This window comes from Pan troglodytes, chromosome 5, assembly GCF_028858775.2.
Source record: "Pan troglodytes isolate AG18354 chromosome 5, NHGRI_mPanTro3-v2.0_pri, whole genome shotgun sequence".
Taxonomy (NCBI): Eukaryota; Metazoa; Chordata; class Mammalia; order Primates; family Hominidae; genus Pan; species Pan troglodytes.
In genome coordinates this window covers 44874839-44890677 of record NC_072403.2, presented here as the reverse complement: position 1 = coordinate 44890677, position 15839 = coordinate 44874839, and the positions used below count along the sequence as shown (strand labels likewise).

Here is a 15839-nt window from a genome sequence, read left to right as displayed (position 1 = left end):
CTAAATCTCAAAAGTGTCCTCGAATACTCAAAGGAATACATTTCAATTTGTATTGCATTGAAATGAATATAAAGGTTGTAATAAGGCATTTGATAAATTTCAGAAAGTAAAGAAGCATGCATAACCACTGATGAGAAAAAGAGTGAAAATAAGCAACCATTTTTGACATTGAAAGAGTTGAATTTGCAGAGTCTTTGGTACCTTATAAATCTACATAATAAAATGTGAATAAACTGTGTATTTTCATGGTTCCTATCACTATGCTATCTAAACTCTTGAGAGAGATTTTACTTATTTTAAAGCGTTTATTCACCTTGATTTCCCCCTCCACTTCAGAGATTCTGCATTCTTATGCAAGGACTGAGGAGAGAGACTTGTGATTCGCCCTGCCCAAATCTCCCTCTTCTCTCAAATTTATGGATGCTAACTTCAGAGTGAAGATTCCAATAAACAGGGGGCATCGAGTTCTCCATCATGGCCCAATTATAGCCTATCATCAAGTGATGGCTGGGCACCGTGGCTCATGCCTATAATCCCAGCATTTTGGAAAGCCAAGGTGGGTGGATCACTTGAGGTCAGGAGTTCGAGACCAGCCTGGCCAACATGGTGAAACCCTGTCTCTACTAAAAATACAAATATTAGCCGGGCCTGGTGGCACATGCCTGTAGTTCCAGCTATTCGGGAGGCTGAGACATGAGAACCGCTTGAGCCTGGGAGGCGGAGGTTGCAGTGAGCTGAGATCGCACCACTGCACTCCAGCTTGGGCAACAGGGTGAGACTGTCTCAAAACAAAACAAAAAACAAAAACAAACAAACAAAAAGAAGCAAGAATGCTGTTGAACACCATGGATGGTCAGATAAATTAATGATTCCTCTGGCTGGGGACATTCACACAGACTTAGCCAGCATATCTTAGAGAGTCTTCTCTCATGGCTGAAGCTGTTATCTCTGCACATATGCATTCAAATCTTTCACCTGGGCTCCAGTCCATATTTCTCACCCCATTCAGTTATATCCCATGTTCTTTCCCAGCTCAACATGCCCCCAACAGAACTCTGTAACTTCTCCTCCAACATACTCCTGTTCCCAACTCCTCCACTACCCCAGCTCCCAGACAAGCAATGTCGGGGCATCTTTGACCCCTTCTTTCATTTCACTCAGAACTTGGAGAGTTACATCTTGCTGGAGCTGGGTGAGGACCAGAGGTGGGTTTCAGCTGGGATGCTTCATCTGTTACTGCTTCCTGGTGGCCGGTGGGGGAACAGCAAGGGGCGTAGAGAAGTCCTTGAAGAAGGCAAGCTCACTTGCCAGGATTCCATCCACCAGATATTTCAGAGCCAGAGGAAAGAAGAATCAAACCTAGGACAAGGCTTACTCAGAGACCAAAAAAATTACCAAACACAGAGCTGCAGAACAGAGCCAACCATCTGAGCAGGAACCAGAAATGGGCTAAGACATGCTGGGGAAAGGGGATCAGGAGTGGGTGAGAGAGACCCCAAGGCAGACCATATGGGAAGTTAAGGATGAAGAGAGATCAGAGGAGGACCAAGGTCTTACAGGCCTGCCAGTTGCTCTAGTGGATATAATCCCCCATTTTAGGCAGGGGTCCAGGGCCCTCTACCTGACCTCACTAGTGTGGTGAAAGGTTGCAAGATCCTGACACTATTTTGGGAGAAGCTCGCTTACGGCATCCTACAGCATGCATGCCAGCAACACCATGTGGGCTTCTGGACAAAGCTGTGAAGAGAGACTTGACGAAACACAGAAGGCTCACCGTGTCCTCTCTAACACACCAGTTTGCAGCAAGAAACAGATTAACAGCTACAGAAGAAGGTTCTCAGCCATTGCTCTGCATTCGCTAAGTCCTATCAGTCCCCCCTTGAGACCTGTCCTGCAGCTTCACTCCACCCCATGATCATCCCTATTCTAGGCCTGCATCCTCACACCCTGGACTTACCCACAGGGTACCCGAGGTGACGATTAGTCATCATGGGTGCTCTAGATGAGCCTTGTCACATGGCAGAGAGCTTGTCTTTTATTCTAACTGCTGTAGGAAGCCATTTAGATGGAGGAGAAGTAGATGGAGGAGATTCAGTTTGGGGCTTTTAAAGGTCAAGCTGTCTGAAAGACATGCCAGTGGATGTCACATAGAAATTGTATAAATGACTGTGGAGCACAGAGGAAAGGTCTAGACAACATATATGTGGCATGTTGATGTTTTAAAGGCCATTGGCATAGATGAGCTCTACTCAGGAGGGAAGGTGGACATGACTATAAAAGAGGTTAAAATGTGAGTAGAACATAGGCCATAGATTTATAGGCATGTGAAGGGAAGGGAAGGCTCTTTAAAGCATGAGAGATACTAGATCACACTGCTACCTGGACCATACACTGAAGGGTGATGCTATTAAAGTCATGCTTTGCAGCCTTTTGCATTTTGCAACAAATTTTGTTACTCTGTCACAGTGTGATTTTGCCACTGAGGACTGAGAATCTGCTGAGCCGGACAGCAGGAGAACCCTGTGAAGAGGAGCCTCTGGCTCTGGTGAGGTGTTCATCTGTGTCAATACTAAGTTCCTTCTTAGTATTAAGTAAGTATAACCACCATATAACAGTATAACCACTGTTTCTCAGTGGTTTCTCTGGGATGTGTTGGCAACACCATAGTGAAGTGGTTGAACAGAGCTGCCTCGATAGATTATATTAAGAAGGCTAGTACATTCCTTTAGGAGAGGCACGAGAGTGGCTTCAAGCTGTCATCAGATTTCAGACCAAGGTCTACAGAGCTAGTGTTATGTCCACACTTCTGTAACAATTTTATTGAATGGGTTGGACTCAGTATAGGGTAAGGAAGAAGTGATTTCATTCTTTACCACATTGTACTGAGTCCAGCTTATTAGACCAGATTAAAGACTAGTTTGCATGTCTTTGTGAAAATAAATACGAAAACCTAGATGAAACAAGTAATTTCCTAGGAGAACACAACTGACAAAATATTGACTGCAGTGGTAACAGAGAAATACGAAAGATATCAAAGAACTAGCACTGAGCCCAGATGGTTTCACAGGAGAATTCTACCAAACTTTAAAGCATCCAATACTACACAAATTGTTCCAGAGCTTAGAAAAACTTCCACATTTTTACAAAGCAAATATAACATTGATTAGTAATTAAACCTGATAAAGATGCCACAAAAAACTCTAGGCCATTCTTATTTATGAATATCAATGCAAAATTCCCCAATGAACCATTAATAGAGTATATCACTACCTTAGGAGAATAATACCTCAGAACCCAGTGGTATTAATTTCAGATTATCTGTAGAAAATTTGAGTTAGGAAATCCATTAATATAATTCACTAACTTTTTAGGTGTTTAGGGGAAAATCATGTGATTCTTTCCATAAATGTTGAAAGGTATTCAACAAAATTCAACACCAACTTCTGACAACAATAGAAAAACACGCATGCAACAATAGCTAGGACAAGCTCAGAAAAAAAAAAGAGCAATGAGGGGAGACTATAACTACCAGATAATAAAACATACTGGAGACTAGCTAAACTTAAAACAGACTGCTACAAAATAGAAAGGAAAACAGAATAGAAAGCCCAGAAATGGACCCGAGTACCTATGGAAGGAAATTTTATGTTAAAGCAGGAGGCCAAGGCTGGCGGATCACCTGTGGTCAAGAGCTCAAGACCAGCCTGGTCAACATGGTGAAACCCCTTCTCTACTAATATACAAAAATTTGCCAGGCATGGTGGCATGTACCTGTAATCCCATCTACTCAGGAGGCTGAGGCAGGAGAATCACTTGAAACCAGGAGGTGGTTGCAGTGAGCCGAGATCATGCCATAGCACTCCAGCCTGGGCAACAGAGCATGACTCCGTCTCAAAAAAAAAAAAAGAAAAAAAAAATCACTGGTGATAGGATAACTGGATTGCTATTCTGAAAAAGAATTTCATCCATACTTATACCTAATAGGTAAATTCCTAATGGGTAAAAGAACTAAATGTAAAAAAGTGAAACCATACAAGCACTAAAAAAAAAAAAAAAAATGTAGATGATTCCTTTATACCCTGATGAGGGAAGAAGCTTTCTTACTATTACTAAAAATCCAGATGTAACAACAGCAAGAACAGAATTTATGTAGTCATAAATTTGACTGCATAAAAATAAAACGAAACGACAATAACACTTCTACCTGATCAATGGGGGAAAATCACAAGCAACGCTAAATAAACTGAGAAAAATATTTGCAATCCACATCACAAACAAAGGGTTGTTATCCCTAACATATAAATAAGTCCTAAAATTAAATAAAAAGAATAAAAACTCCATTGGAAAGGAATGGACAGACTATATATAAATAGCCCTTAAGTATATGAAAATTTTCTCAATTTCACTCAAAATAAGAGAAGTGAACTAAAACTATGCTGAGATAACATTTCTCACTGTCATACTGGTGAAGGTTCAAATGCCTCACCAGTGCTCTGTTGATGAGATTCTGAAAAAATGGGCACTCACAGACTGCAAGTAAAAGTACAAAACAGTATAACCCTATGTAAGGGAATTTGACAATATTCACTAAATCTTGATCTAGCAATCCCACCCATAACAATTTACCCTGAAAATACATCTCCAATAATATGAGAGTCCACAAGCATAAAGTTATTAATGGAAGAATTATTTGAGATAGCAAAATATTGGAAGCAACCTAAATGCCCATCCATAGGCAAATGGTTGAACAACTATGATCCATATAAACAATGGAGCAGCATGCAGCTGTAAAAAAAAATGAGGAAGATAATAATGACCTGATATGAAGTGATTTACAGGATACATTGGTAAGAGAAAAAAGCAAGACACAACACAATAGATATAGTTTGGCAACTTTGTATAAGAAAGAAAGGGTAATAACAATATGTATATATGTATGTACATGCAAAAAGAAGCACAGGGAAGATAAACCAGAAACTGTGTTTGTTTACCCATAAAAGAAGAGGGAAATGGGTTGAAAGGGTCTGAGACTTCTCTAAGAACAACTTACTATCAAGTTGTAACTTTTGAACCATGTTCATATTTTACATATTCAAAACAATAGCATATGTGGGGGAAAAAACCCTTAAATGTAATACGAACAGAAACAAATAAACATAACTATATATCAGTTGATAGCATAACCACACAGAAAAAGAAATCATTAATCCAAGTGACCTTTGAACACAGTACTCTTTATACCTAGTGGAATATATCCTAAGGACAAAAAGAACTGCAAAGAAATCTTGACCTCTACTTAATAGGTTTGTTGCTGGTAGTGGTATTGGCATAGTAATTGCAAGTAAATGAATACACATATTGAAGTTGCCGGGAACCAGAGTTTTTACAGTGGGAGAAAGGAGATATCAATATGGAATGGGGGAAGACAAAGAACAACCCTGAGGTATACAATTGGAATTGGAGTTATTTGTATTAACTCATGATGTTTTTAAAAGTACATGCTTCCTAGCTCTATCCACTGAGAGGGCATACAAACACACACACAGAGAAATATATGTGATTATACATAGATATAGCTGTAGATACATAAACATACAGAGATATAAATATAGAAGGAGAAAAAGCAAATGGATCAAAACATGAACAATTGTGGGATCTCGATGGAGCGTATGAATGTTTACTGTATGTGCAACTTTTCTGAGAGTTTGTAATCATTCCAAATAAAAAGTCAAGGAAAAAATGGTTTGTCTTTGTCTTTGTCTCCAATTGCTTTTACATTTGCGTTGTACTTCTCTGGACCTTTTCTAGCCCTGTTTCATCTTTCTTGAGAGCTGGTGAGTGAAACAGCCTGCGGTGAACAAGGCCTAGGTGCACTATCACCCTGGGTGAAGGTGAAATGGTTTCATCTTGTTGGGATCCTGTGGATTACCCAGGAACCAGCTCTCGTGACTCCCCAGTCTCTTGTCAAGGATGGAATTAAAGTTCAGAGCCCTCATATGAGAACATCTTCAGTCACAAATTTGCAAGTGCATTAAGACTTATCAGTTGTTTCTCTGTCCACTCACATGAACTTGTGGGATCTTTCTACGGAATCTCCTCATTGATCACATCCTTCACACTCTAGAAGAATTTAGCAGCACTGATCAGTCAACAAATACTTCCTGAGCCCCAGGCACTGCTATAGCACAAGGGATGCAGCAGTGAAAACACACACAAAAGTTTCAGGTGTAGTGGAACTTATGGTTTAGTGGTGGTTGTTGGACAATAACAAATCAGTAATTAAAGTGTAAAGTATGAGGCTGGGTGCGGTGGCTCACACCTGTAATCCCAACACTTTGGGAGGCCGAGGTGGGCGGATCACCTGAGGCTAGGGAGTTCGAGACCAGCCTGACCAATATGGAGAAACCCTGTCTCTACTAAAAAATACAAAAATTAGCCAGGCGTGCTGGTGCATGCCTGTAATCTCAGCTACTCGGGAGGCTGAGGCAGGAGAATCGCTTGAACCTGGGAGGCGGAGGTTGTGGTGAGCCAAGATCATGCCATTGCACTCCAGCCTGGGCAACAAGAGCGAAACTCCGTGGCAAAAAAAAAAAAAGTATAGAGTATGTCAGTGGGTGATACAAACTATAGAGAAGAGCAGGTCAGGAGGACAAGGTCTTGGGCAGGGTTTGGGGAGTGGCTTGCAATCTCTAAATAGCACAGCCAGGGAAGGCATCATTGAAAAGGCTACATCTAAGCAAAGACTAGAAGAGGTAAAAAGTGAGCCACTGTGATATCTAGGAGGAGGGAGGTTCCAGGGAGTGCAAGTATCCTGTGGCAGGTGCTGTCTGGCCTGTCTGAGTAACAGGAAGCTGTCTGGCCTGAGTAACAGGAGCTGAGTGGGCACGAAGGTGGGAGAGGACTGAAACAGCCAGGGTGGGGAGGTAGAGGGCAGTGGCACTATTTGACTTTGTAGGTCATCTGTATGTAGGTCACTGTCGGTCTTTGACCTTGACCCAGAGTGTCATGGGAACCTTGGGAGGATTCTGAGCAGAGGGTTGATGTGGTCTGACTCACATTTTTAGTCTCAGCTAAAGCAAAACTACTTTCCTATGCTCCCTCTTTCATAAATTGTAAGAGTTGATTGTTAATCCAATCCCTGAGGAATCCTTTTTATTTCTTCACTTCTTTCCCGTCCCCAGGTAACTTATGAAAGCCTCCTTAAATAACAGCAAGAGCTGCCACTAACGAGCCTTCGTGGTTCCATCATGGGGGTGGAACGAAGCATTGGCATTTGTAGGTATTTTCAATCATGTCCGCATCTTTGAAGATGAAAAGCAGCCTGGGCGAGATGAGAGGATATGAAGAAGGTGGAATCAAGGTGGGTGTAAAGAGGCCAAAAGTGCATCCTCATGCAGGGAGCTAGGAGGGTGGTCAGAGGCAGGAAGACAAGGAAATTGGCAGCAAACTGGGACTCCTGGGACATCTGGCAAGGCCAGGGAAATGTCCATGTCCAAACCCAGAGAATTATTAAAATTACAACAGTAGGCCAGGGACTAGGAGAGAGGAATGCCCCACTCTTAGGGCATTCTCAACTTAGAATCTGCCAGAGGAGTCTTGGTTTCTTCCATTTCCTGAAACCATTTTCCTGAATGTAAACCTTGTGACTTTTCATCAGGGGGCCGCAGAGGACATGCGGTCCATTCCAAAGGATTCCGGTTCAGGTGCTTGGGTTTGGTAGGGATCTCTAAAGACAGAAGGGGTGACACCTCATGCCAAGGGGCTTGGAACTGGGGAGCATTTCTTCTCTAGGTGATGAGTGGAGCAGGGACCTCATGCAAAGCTGAGCCCCTCCACTCTTTCCTCCCAGGGCCGTGCATCTGTGTCGGCTGCTCAAGTGCTTACTGCACTGCACCTACCACAGGCAGTGCATGACAAAAGGATGCAGATGAGCAAGTGAGGGAGAGGGGCCATGAGAGAGAGGACCAGGCAGAAATATGATTCTTCACCCTCCCATCTGTTCTCGCCTGGCTTTTTAGATTCTATTTATGAGCATTATATTCTTAATGAATTTTTGAAGAAAGAGATGAGGAGCTGGTAGACCACTCTTCTGCCGGTGGAGAGCACTGCTACCACTAACACCAACTCGTTTTATGACATGACAGAGGAGAAATAATCAATGCATAAATTAGAGCTTAACGTTGTCATAAACACTGGAGCATCAGGATTTAGTGAGAGGAGAGCAGGCCAAGATATGACAAAGTTGTAATTGGGAGACAGGAAGCGACACTATTTTTCACAGTAAAATAAAAAAAGGGGGAAAGGAGAGAGAGTAGGAGAGAAAACGAAATGCACCATCTTTGCCAGACTGAGTTACAAATGACCCCTTCAAATTAAAAAATGCCAGGGACTTACGTGATATCAGCATTAGGGTGAAGCCCAAAGACTTCAGGGTTATCTAGGGATGGCAGTGACTGGATGTATTCAAAATACTGGTCTAAGGTTTTGCACAAGGGGATTTTATATCCAGTATAAAAGCAGAATGACGGTTCAAACATCTTCTCACTGAACCAGACCTGTATGTGAGAGAAAACAAAAGAAATAAAATTGATGAGCATCTAAATGAAAACTGCTACAAGAAAGGAGAGGGGCCACCTTATTTCCATTTTAATAGAGTTTTTAATATTGATTTTGAGAGTGCTTTAACAATACTACTGATAGAATAATTACCACATATATGGAGAAAAGAGAGAGTCCAGAACACAATTTGACCTGGCCTCCGTTTAACACCAAAGAAGATATTCACCAAGAGTAAGGAAGAGAGCAACTCTACACGCCCATTCTCTGATTGAGTCATTTGACAACCCTCAATTCCATTTTAGGAGTAGGAACATACTGCAAAGTCTGTGAGGCCATACTCCCACACACAAGAGAATATCTGGGCATTTTCATCACCCCACTTCCCCCCGACGTGGGGCTCATACCAGAAGGATGTGCTTGTGCGCAGTTTCACTCACACAGCAATGAGCCCCAGCACACGGCCAGGAGAGCTCCATGCAAACTCTCCCCTCCCACCTTGAGTTGAAGAGCTTCCTTTGCTAATTATGTCCCTGTCCACATGAAGTAAATGTATTCAGCTGCCTTGCTGTTTGCCTTAAGACATCCCTTTCTTATTCCATATGAATTATCTTTAACAAAACAGTGAGAGAACAAATATATGGTTGGTGTGAATAGACTTATTCTCAGAAAGGAAAAAAAAAATGATGCTAAATGCCTATGAGCCAGATTTGAGGCAATGACTTACGTCTCACAGCAATTTTCCCAGTGGGGAAGGAAATAATGGGAAGACAGGAAGAGTGGAAATCAGGCACGACGTCTGAATTACTCGGAGCACTTGACGGGAAAGAGGGACGGTGCCTTCCTCTGGTTGGTCACACGTTCTCTAGTACCTTCCCTCCATCTCCTTCCTCCAGCTCTTTTTAGATCCAGTGATTGCTCTGAAATACCCTGTGTACTGATTCTCTCTGTTTTATCCTATTCAACTCCTATGCATGAGCAGGCTGAGTTTAGAACCAGAACAGAATGCAAAGATAAGAGACACACAGTCCTTTCTTTCAAGGAGCTTGTGACCCAGCGGAGGGATGAGCCAATTACTTAATAACCACAATACAAAGTGCACTAAGGCAAGAGTCAGAAGGAAATAAAAATAAGCAAAGTACTAAAGAGGTTTAAAGCAGGAACAAAAAACATCCAGGTGGATGTCAGCTGAGGTCTTCTCAAGGAGGTGATTTTTGGAGCTAAGCCTTGAAGGAGAGGAGTTTGACCGGAGAACTTGGAATGGGGAGGCCACATAAGCAAAGTTATAGAACTGATGCAAAAATAAGAAGCAGGTTAACGGAATAATGGAATATAGGGTGGACACAATGTAGTCATAAGAGATAGGACAGGAAAAGTGAGGTGAGGTCATATCATGGATGACTATTGATGTCAGGGTGAGGACTGGTGATTAATTCAAGAAATGGAGAGTAGTTGAAAGTTATTAAAGAGAATAGTGTTATGAGCATGGTCATTACTTAGAAATATTAGATTTTTCACGATGTGGATGACTTAAATTGCAGGAAGACACCCTAAGGCGGCAAAGGCCCTGGGTCCTCAGCACACAGATAACAAATAACCACACTGAATTCTGTGTTGTCAGATGACATGTATGTATAAGACCAAAATGAAGTTTCTTACTATTTTCCCAGCACTTTATACACACACAAATAGCTGAGTTTCACCAAATTTGGAGGCTATTTGGGGGCAAAGTCAAAACATGAAATATGAAATCTACATGGAGCTACTTTGTGAGCGGTCATACCCCATGAACATCCAATACAGTTCTGCAATCGCTTTTAGCAGAGAGACTCTGTAAGATGCTGAGAACAGAGAAAACAAGGTTCAAAGACAAGCCCGAGATTGAAAGTCAGAGGGACAGAGGATGCCATGTGCAGGCGTGAGTTTACAGTGGAGCTGCTTCTCCCATGGGCAACTCTGGATGACATGGTTAGGGTAAAGTGGAGGTAGTGCAGGCAGGTGGCTGGTCAGAAGGCAAGCCTGGGGCTGAGGATGAGATCAAACAGGTGAAGGCAGGGTGTGGGGGCTGTGGGGCTTTTGTGCAGCCTTTCTCAAGAAGGTTGCTGCTGCCAGGTTCATGTGGTAAGCTCATGCCCTTAGGGCCAGAGACCCAAACTCACCTCTGGTTATTGATGACCATCTGAAACAGGTCCAAGCTAGACAAAGAAATGAATGAGGGAAAGCAACAAGACAGGAGGTTGGAGAGGATGTAGGGCAAAGAGAAGATTCAGTAGGATAAGGAAGTGGGGTGGCCAACAGTCAGAGAATTGAAGCCACTGAAGGCTGTGCCACTCTTAGGGAAGTCCTGAGAGAGGGGGAGGGAATGAGCCCACAGAAGCCACTCAGGGGCAAATGAATGGGAAAATAGTGAGATGAACTTTTGACTTAAGGCACTAATTGCTGAGAATGGAGTCCAGAGAAACCAGAATCAGATGATAGAAGGGAGTAAAATAACTCAGGTGAGGACGGAGCTGCTGTTACTTGGGAACAGCCAATGAACTGGGGCCTGGATATGGAACCCTGTGCTTTTAGATCAGGAAGTCTGCACATCCCAGGCCCAGAGGACAGAGAATCTTGGGTTTCTAGGAGAGGGTTGAAGTCAGCTGACTAGTCCTCTGTGGCCCAAAATGCCAAATGTCAGGGTACAGGGAAGAAGTAGAAGAGGAAGAAAGGCAGGAGAGGGGTCAGAGAGGGGAATCCCCCTGCTTGAGATCTTGAAGGTGGAGCAGGCTGAGACAGCGACACTTCTTCCTCCCCCTCCGTGTGCTCCTGGCTCAGACATCTCCCTGGAGGCTCTGGACCAACACAGCAGCTTTCCGTTGCCACTGTCTACATGCTGAAGAATTCCAGATCCTTATCTCCATGCCTGAGCTCCACCATGACCTCCGGATCTGTACATCCAGGTGCCTTGTTCACCTGCATTCATGCATTCGTTCTTCTATTCAACAAATATTTACTGAGCACTTATATGTGTTGGGCTCTGTTTCTGGTGCTCAGAGTTTGGCACTGATGTAATAAGACAAAGTCCCTGCCCTCATGGCAGTTACAGTCTGAGACAACTTGATTTGGATGTCTAATAGACATCTCAAATGTTATATGATCAAAACCAAACTCTTAATTTCCAGCCCCAGCCAATAAAACTCTTTCCTGCTGCAGCCCTTCCTCTTGTCTGTAAATAGCCCCATTCTGTGTCCAGTGGCTTAAGTCAAAACTAGGGATGACCTTGACTCCCCTCTTCTTTCACCCATGCACTTGATCCCATCAGCATTCTGCTGGTACTCTTGGTGAATTATATTCTGAAGCTAACCACATCTTAGTCTCCACTGCTAAAATTCCAATTTTAGGTACTTTTACAATTATTCTAACAAAGTATACTTATTAAGACATCTTTTTTTTTCTCCTTTGAATCTCAAATACAGAGGTCAGTTTCTCAAACTCCCGAGTTTATTATTTTTATGAATCTAGGCCCCTTTTATTTTAATTTTTCCCCATTCTGCCCTGATATCCATTCACTGTCTCCTTTTCCCTCTGAGGGCATCTATTTAAGTGTACTTGATATATGTCCTAGAACATGTATTTATCCTTGTGAACTATGCATATATTCCTTTATAGATCTCACTTTACTTTTTTTTAAAGCTCTGCACTCAACACTGTTTGTAAGACCTATGCCTGATGTCATATAGATCATTGCTTCTAAGTGCTGCATTATATGCCACCATAGGCCTCTACAACAGGTAACTTAACTATTTCCCCATGATGGATTCCTAAGTTGCCTTCAACTTCCCACTACCACCAACAATGCTATGAATAATGTCTTTGGTACATTCTGAGAATTTCTCTGGGACATATACTCAGGAGGAGGATTCTGGTTCAGAAGGTAGTCGTATCACACACTTGATATGACTATGACTAACAGGTTGCACCCCACAAGGGTGAGCAATAGTATGCCATGGTGCTCACCCACCACATCTTATCTATTCTCTTAGGAGTCTTAGGTTTTTGTAGTGGATGCTATGATGTGCCACTCGATCCTCTTTCAGGAGCAGGTACTCACTCCCCACCGCTGTCTGGAGTGTTGGCTACTGTGGACTCACAGCATTGTCCCTCCCCAGGAACTGCCCTAGCAGGAGGCAGCTGCTTCAGCCAAGGTCATGTCTTGCAGGAAGGCTGGGGAGGAGGCACTTGAATGCAAATCTCCACCTCTGCTTCCAGGAAAACCATCTATGATGCTTGCCTTCAGCTCCACACACAATGTTGCCATGAATATTTTTGTACATGTCCATTTGTGGACTCTTTCTAGAAATGTTCTGAGATATGTCTACCTGAGATACCTAATTTCAGTAAGTATTACTGGACTGCTTTCCAGGAGGTCTGTGTCCATTTGACCTCCCAGCAGCAGGGCTCCTCCCTCCGCACATCCTCACCAACACTTATTATTTTTCACAGTTCTCCATATGTAGCTTCAAGAAAAACTTGCTAAAACAAGTAAAGGTTAAAAATCCGTTTTCTAGCCAACCCCCAGCTTATCAAAATACTCTCAAAGCTTGTGCTTTGTTGTTGAGGCTTTAATTTTGTCAAGAAAAAAGAATCATTTAAGTAGAGAATTACCGGTATAGGTTCCAATATAAAGAATTTAATAACCATAAAAGACATCTGGTTTTTTCTCACTTAGGTGTTGTATATTACTTCCCTAAAATGTAAAACATTTTAAGAAGAGTTTGAGTCTGGTAGGTGTTATTTATTACATTCATCCTTGATGTGAAAGCCACAATTGCTAATAAACAATTTTCTCTAGAAAATATTTATCAGCATGTTATATGTGGATTTTATTTGGCACAGAGAAAAAGTGAACACTTCCTCAATTTCCAATTGTCTATCCTAATAGAAGAGATGAGAAAACTCAAATTATGATTAATCCCCCAATCACTTATTTTGGGGCTTGAAATCACCATGAGACTTTCACTCAGAGAAAGAGGCAGAGAAATGATGGCCGGTGTTTTCCTCACAAGTGAGGTGCACAGGAATGGGGAAGATGGAGGAGGGGCAGTGGGGGAGAGGCCCTGGGCACAAGCAGTTTCATCTACATGGGAAAGGAGTTACAGACCAATGAGAACTGACCACTGCTCTGCTCTGCACCACAAGTAGATTGTTGGTTGGTTTTTGTTTTTGTTTTTGTTTTTTTGAGACAGAGTCTCACTCTGTCACCAGGCTGGAGTGCAGTGGTGCGATCCCGGTTCACTGCAACCTCTGCCTCCCAGGTTCAAGTGATTCTTCTGCCTCAGCCTCCCAAGTAGCTGGGACTACAGGAACTCACCACCACGCCCGGCTACTTTTTGTATTTTTAGTAGATACGGGGTTTCACCATATTGGCCAGGCTGGTCTAGAACTCCTGACCTCGTGATCCGCCCGCCTCAGTCTCCCAAAGTGCTGGGATTACAGGCGTGAGCCACCGTGCCTGGCCCAATTGCTGGTTGTTTTGTGTGTGTGTGTGTGTGTGCATGTGTGTGCGTGTGTGTAAGCGCACACATGCATTTGTTTCTTGGCTAATTCTTTGCAGCAGCTCTGCTGTATGCTTGAGTTTGGCAGACCTATTACAAACAAAAAAATTGGAAAATACAGTGAAATGTGTCTCCAAACTTTATTTTTCTAAACTGACTTACTCTGGCAAAGCAATTAAGTAGACGTTTGTCAAAGTCATCTGTCACTCTGCCTCCATATTGTACTTCTCCAATCATGTACCGAACCGTATTCCATGATACACCCTTTATTAAAAGTAAAAAAGGATTATTAATTGTCAACCCAAACACATCATTATAAACATTTCGGGTCTTTCCCTAGAGGAAAGGTCTGGAAAAGGAAGCACTCACTAGACTCATATTTAAAATTATTCATCGTCTTATATTAATAACTCTTTCACTATTACATGGCTGGAACTACTACAGTTTGTTCACCAAGAAAAAATCTACAATACTAAACACTGGTAAGTATATTGCAAGTATATTATTTAAAATAGGGAAAAAGACTAATTTTCACTCTGGGGATATAATTACCTATAATACTCATTGTAGTAATGCCAAGGTGTTACAGAGGAGAAAAGTGGTGTTTAGTGAAAAAAGGAGAAAAATCAAGTAATCATTGCTTTAATACGCTTTCTTAGTAATGTATTTTCTGGAATCATTACGAGAACAACAAGAAAATTATTTATCCACAAGATTTTTCCTCAATGCAATCCTCTGCCATCCTCTGTATCTCATTCTATGTGCTAAAACTACATCAAAATATTTATTAATTTCTATAGCAATTTTATACTAGCAATATATTGCAGTTTAGCAGTTCTTTAAACCCTTGATACATTTGAGTTAGGAGAAATAAGGATATTTGCTTTTTGTTTACTTTTTCTTGGTTAAAATTTTATTTTTCAGCTTGGTTGCCTTTCAAAGCAACTATTTTAAGGTAACTATTATTTGTATGTACCAAAATGACAAATGACCACAGAATATGAACACATAGAATATAACTTTTCATCAGACTGCCATACTTTTAATTTCATATCCCTTTGTCATTTCAAGGAAAAATGACGGCTTGGTACTAGAGTAAACACTCATCATGGCTTACCACCCCAATATGGAAGCTGCAGAATCTCTAATTACCTTGAAGCCCTACTCTGGGGAAGAAGAGGGGGCCAGACTGTAGAGAGTCATATTGAATGAGCTCTTATTAGGTACTGTGTACTGTGCTTTCACAAATACTAACTCATTCGTTCCTCACAGAAACAATGTTCATTTTATAGATGAGGAAACAGGCTTTAAGGCTCATTAACTTGCCAAAGATTATAGAAAAAACAAATTTCCAACCCTTTATATGTGTGAAAGGACAACAGATTTTACGTTCTCAGCTCTGTGACCTTGAGGAAGTCTCTTAGTCTCTCTTGTCTGTTACCTCATCAGTAAAATGGGTAATAAATAAATAAACAATAATGCCTTTTTTATTGATCTCACAGGGTTGTGAAGATAAAAATGAGATCCTGCACACATGAGAACTTTGAAAACTGCAAAGTGTCATATGATGATGAATGACCATTACTAGAAAGTATTGTTATTCATATGCATAAGCTGAGCAGTTAAGAAGTGACTTAAGGTGAGAAAGAACTTTCGCATGGGCAGGCAGATACCATCTTCACTTCTGAGGAGGCAGGAGTAGGACCAGTGAGGAGAAGCTTGACCTAAAGCACACCTTCTCTTGAA

At 41.9% G+C, this 15839-nt stretch overlaps 1 protein-coding gene across 2 annotated transcripts in view; it reads right to left on the bottom strand.

Moving 5' to 3' along the window:
- Positions 1-15839, bottom strand: part of DNAH8 (dynein axonemal heavy chain 8) — a 322731-nt gene that overhangs the window by 34330 nt on the left and 272562 nt on the right. For both annotated transcript variants that reach the window (XM_063812416.1, XM_054686792.1), the window contains 2 exons: positions 14256-14357; positions 8395-8555 (listed from right to left, as the gene is read on the bottom strand). In XM_063812416.1, coding sequence (XP_063668486.1) covers positions 8395-8555; positions 14256-14357 — 263 coding nt within the window. The remainder of the gene's footprint in view (positions 1-8394; positions 8556-14255; positions 14358-15839) is intronic.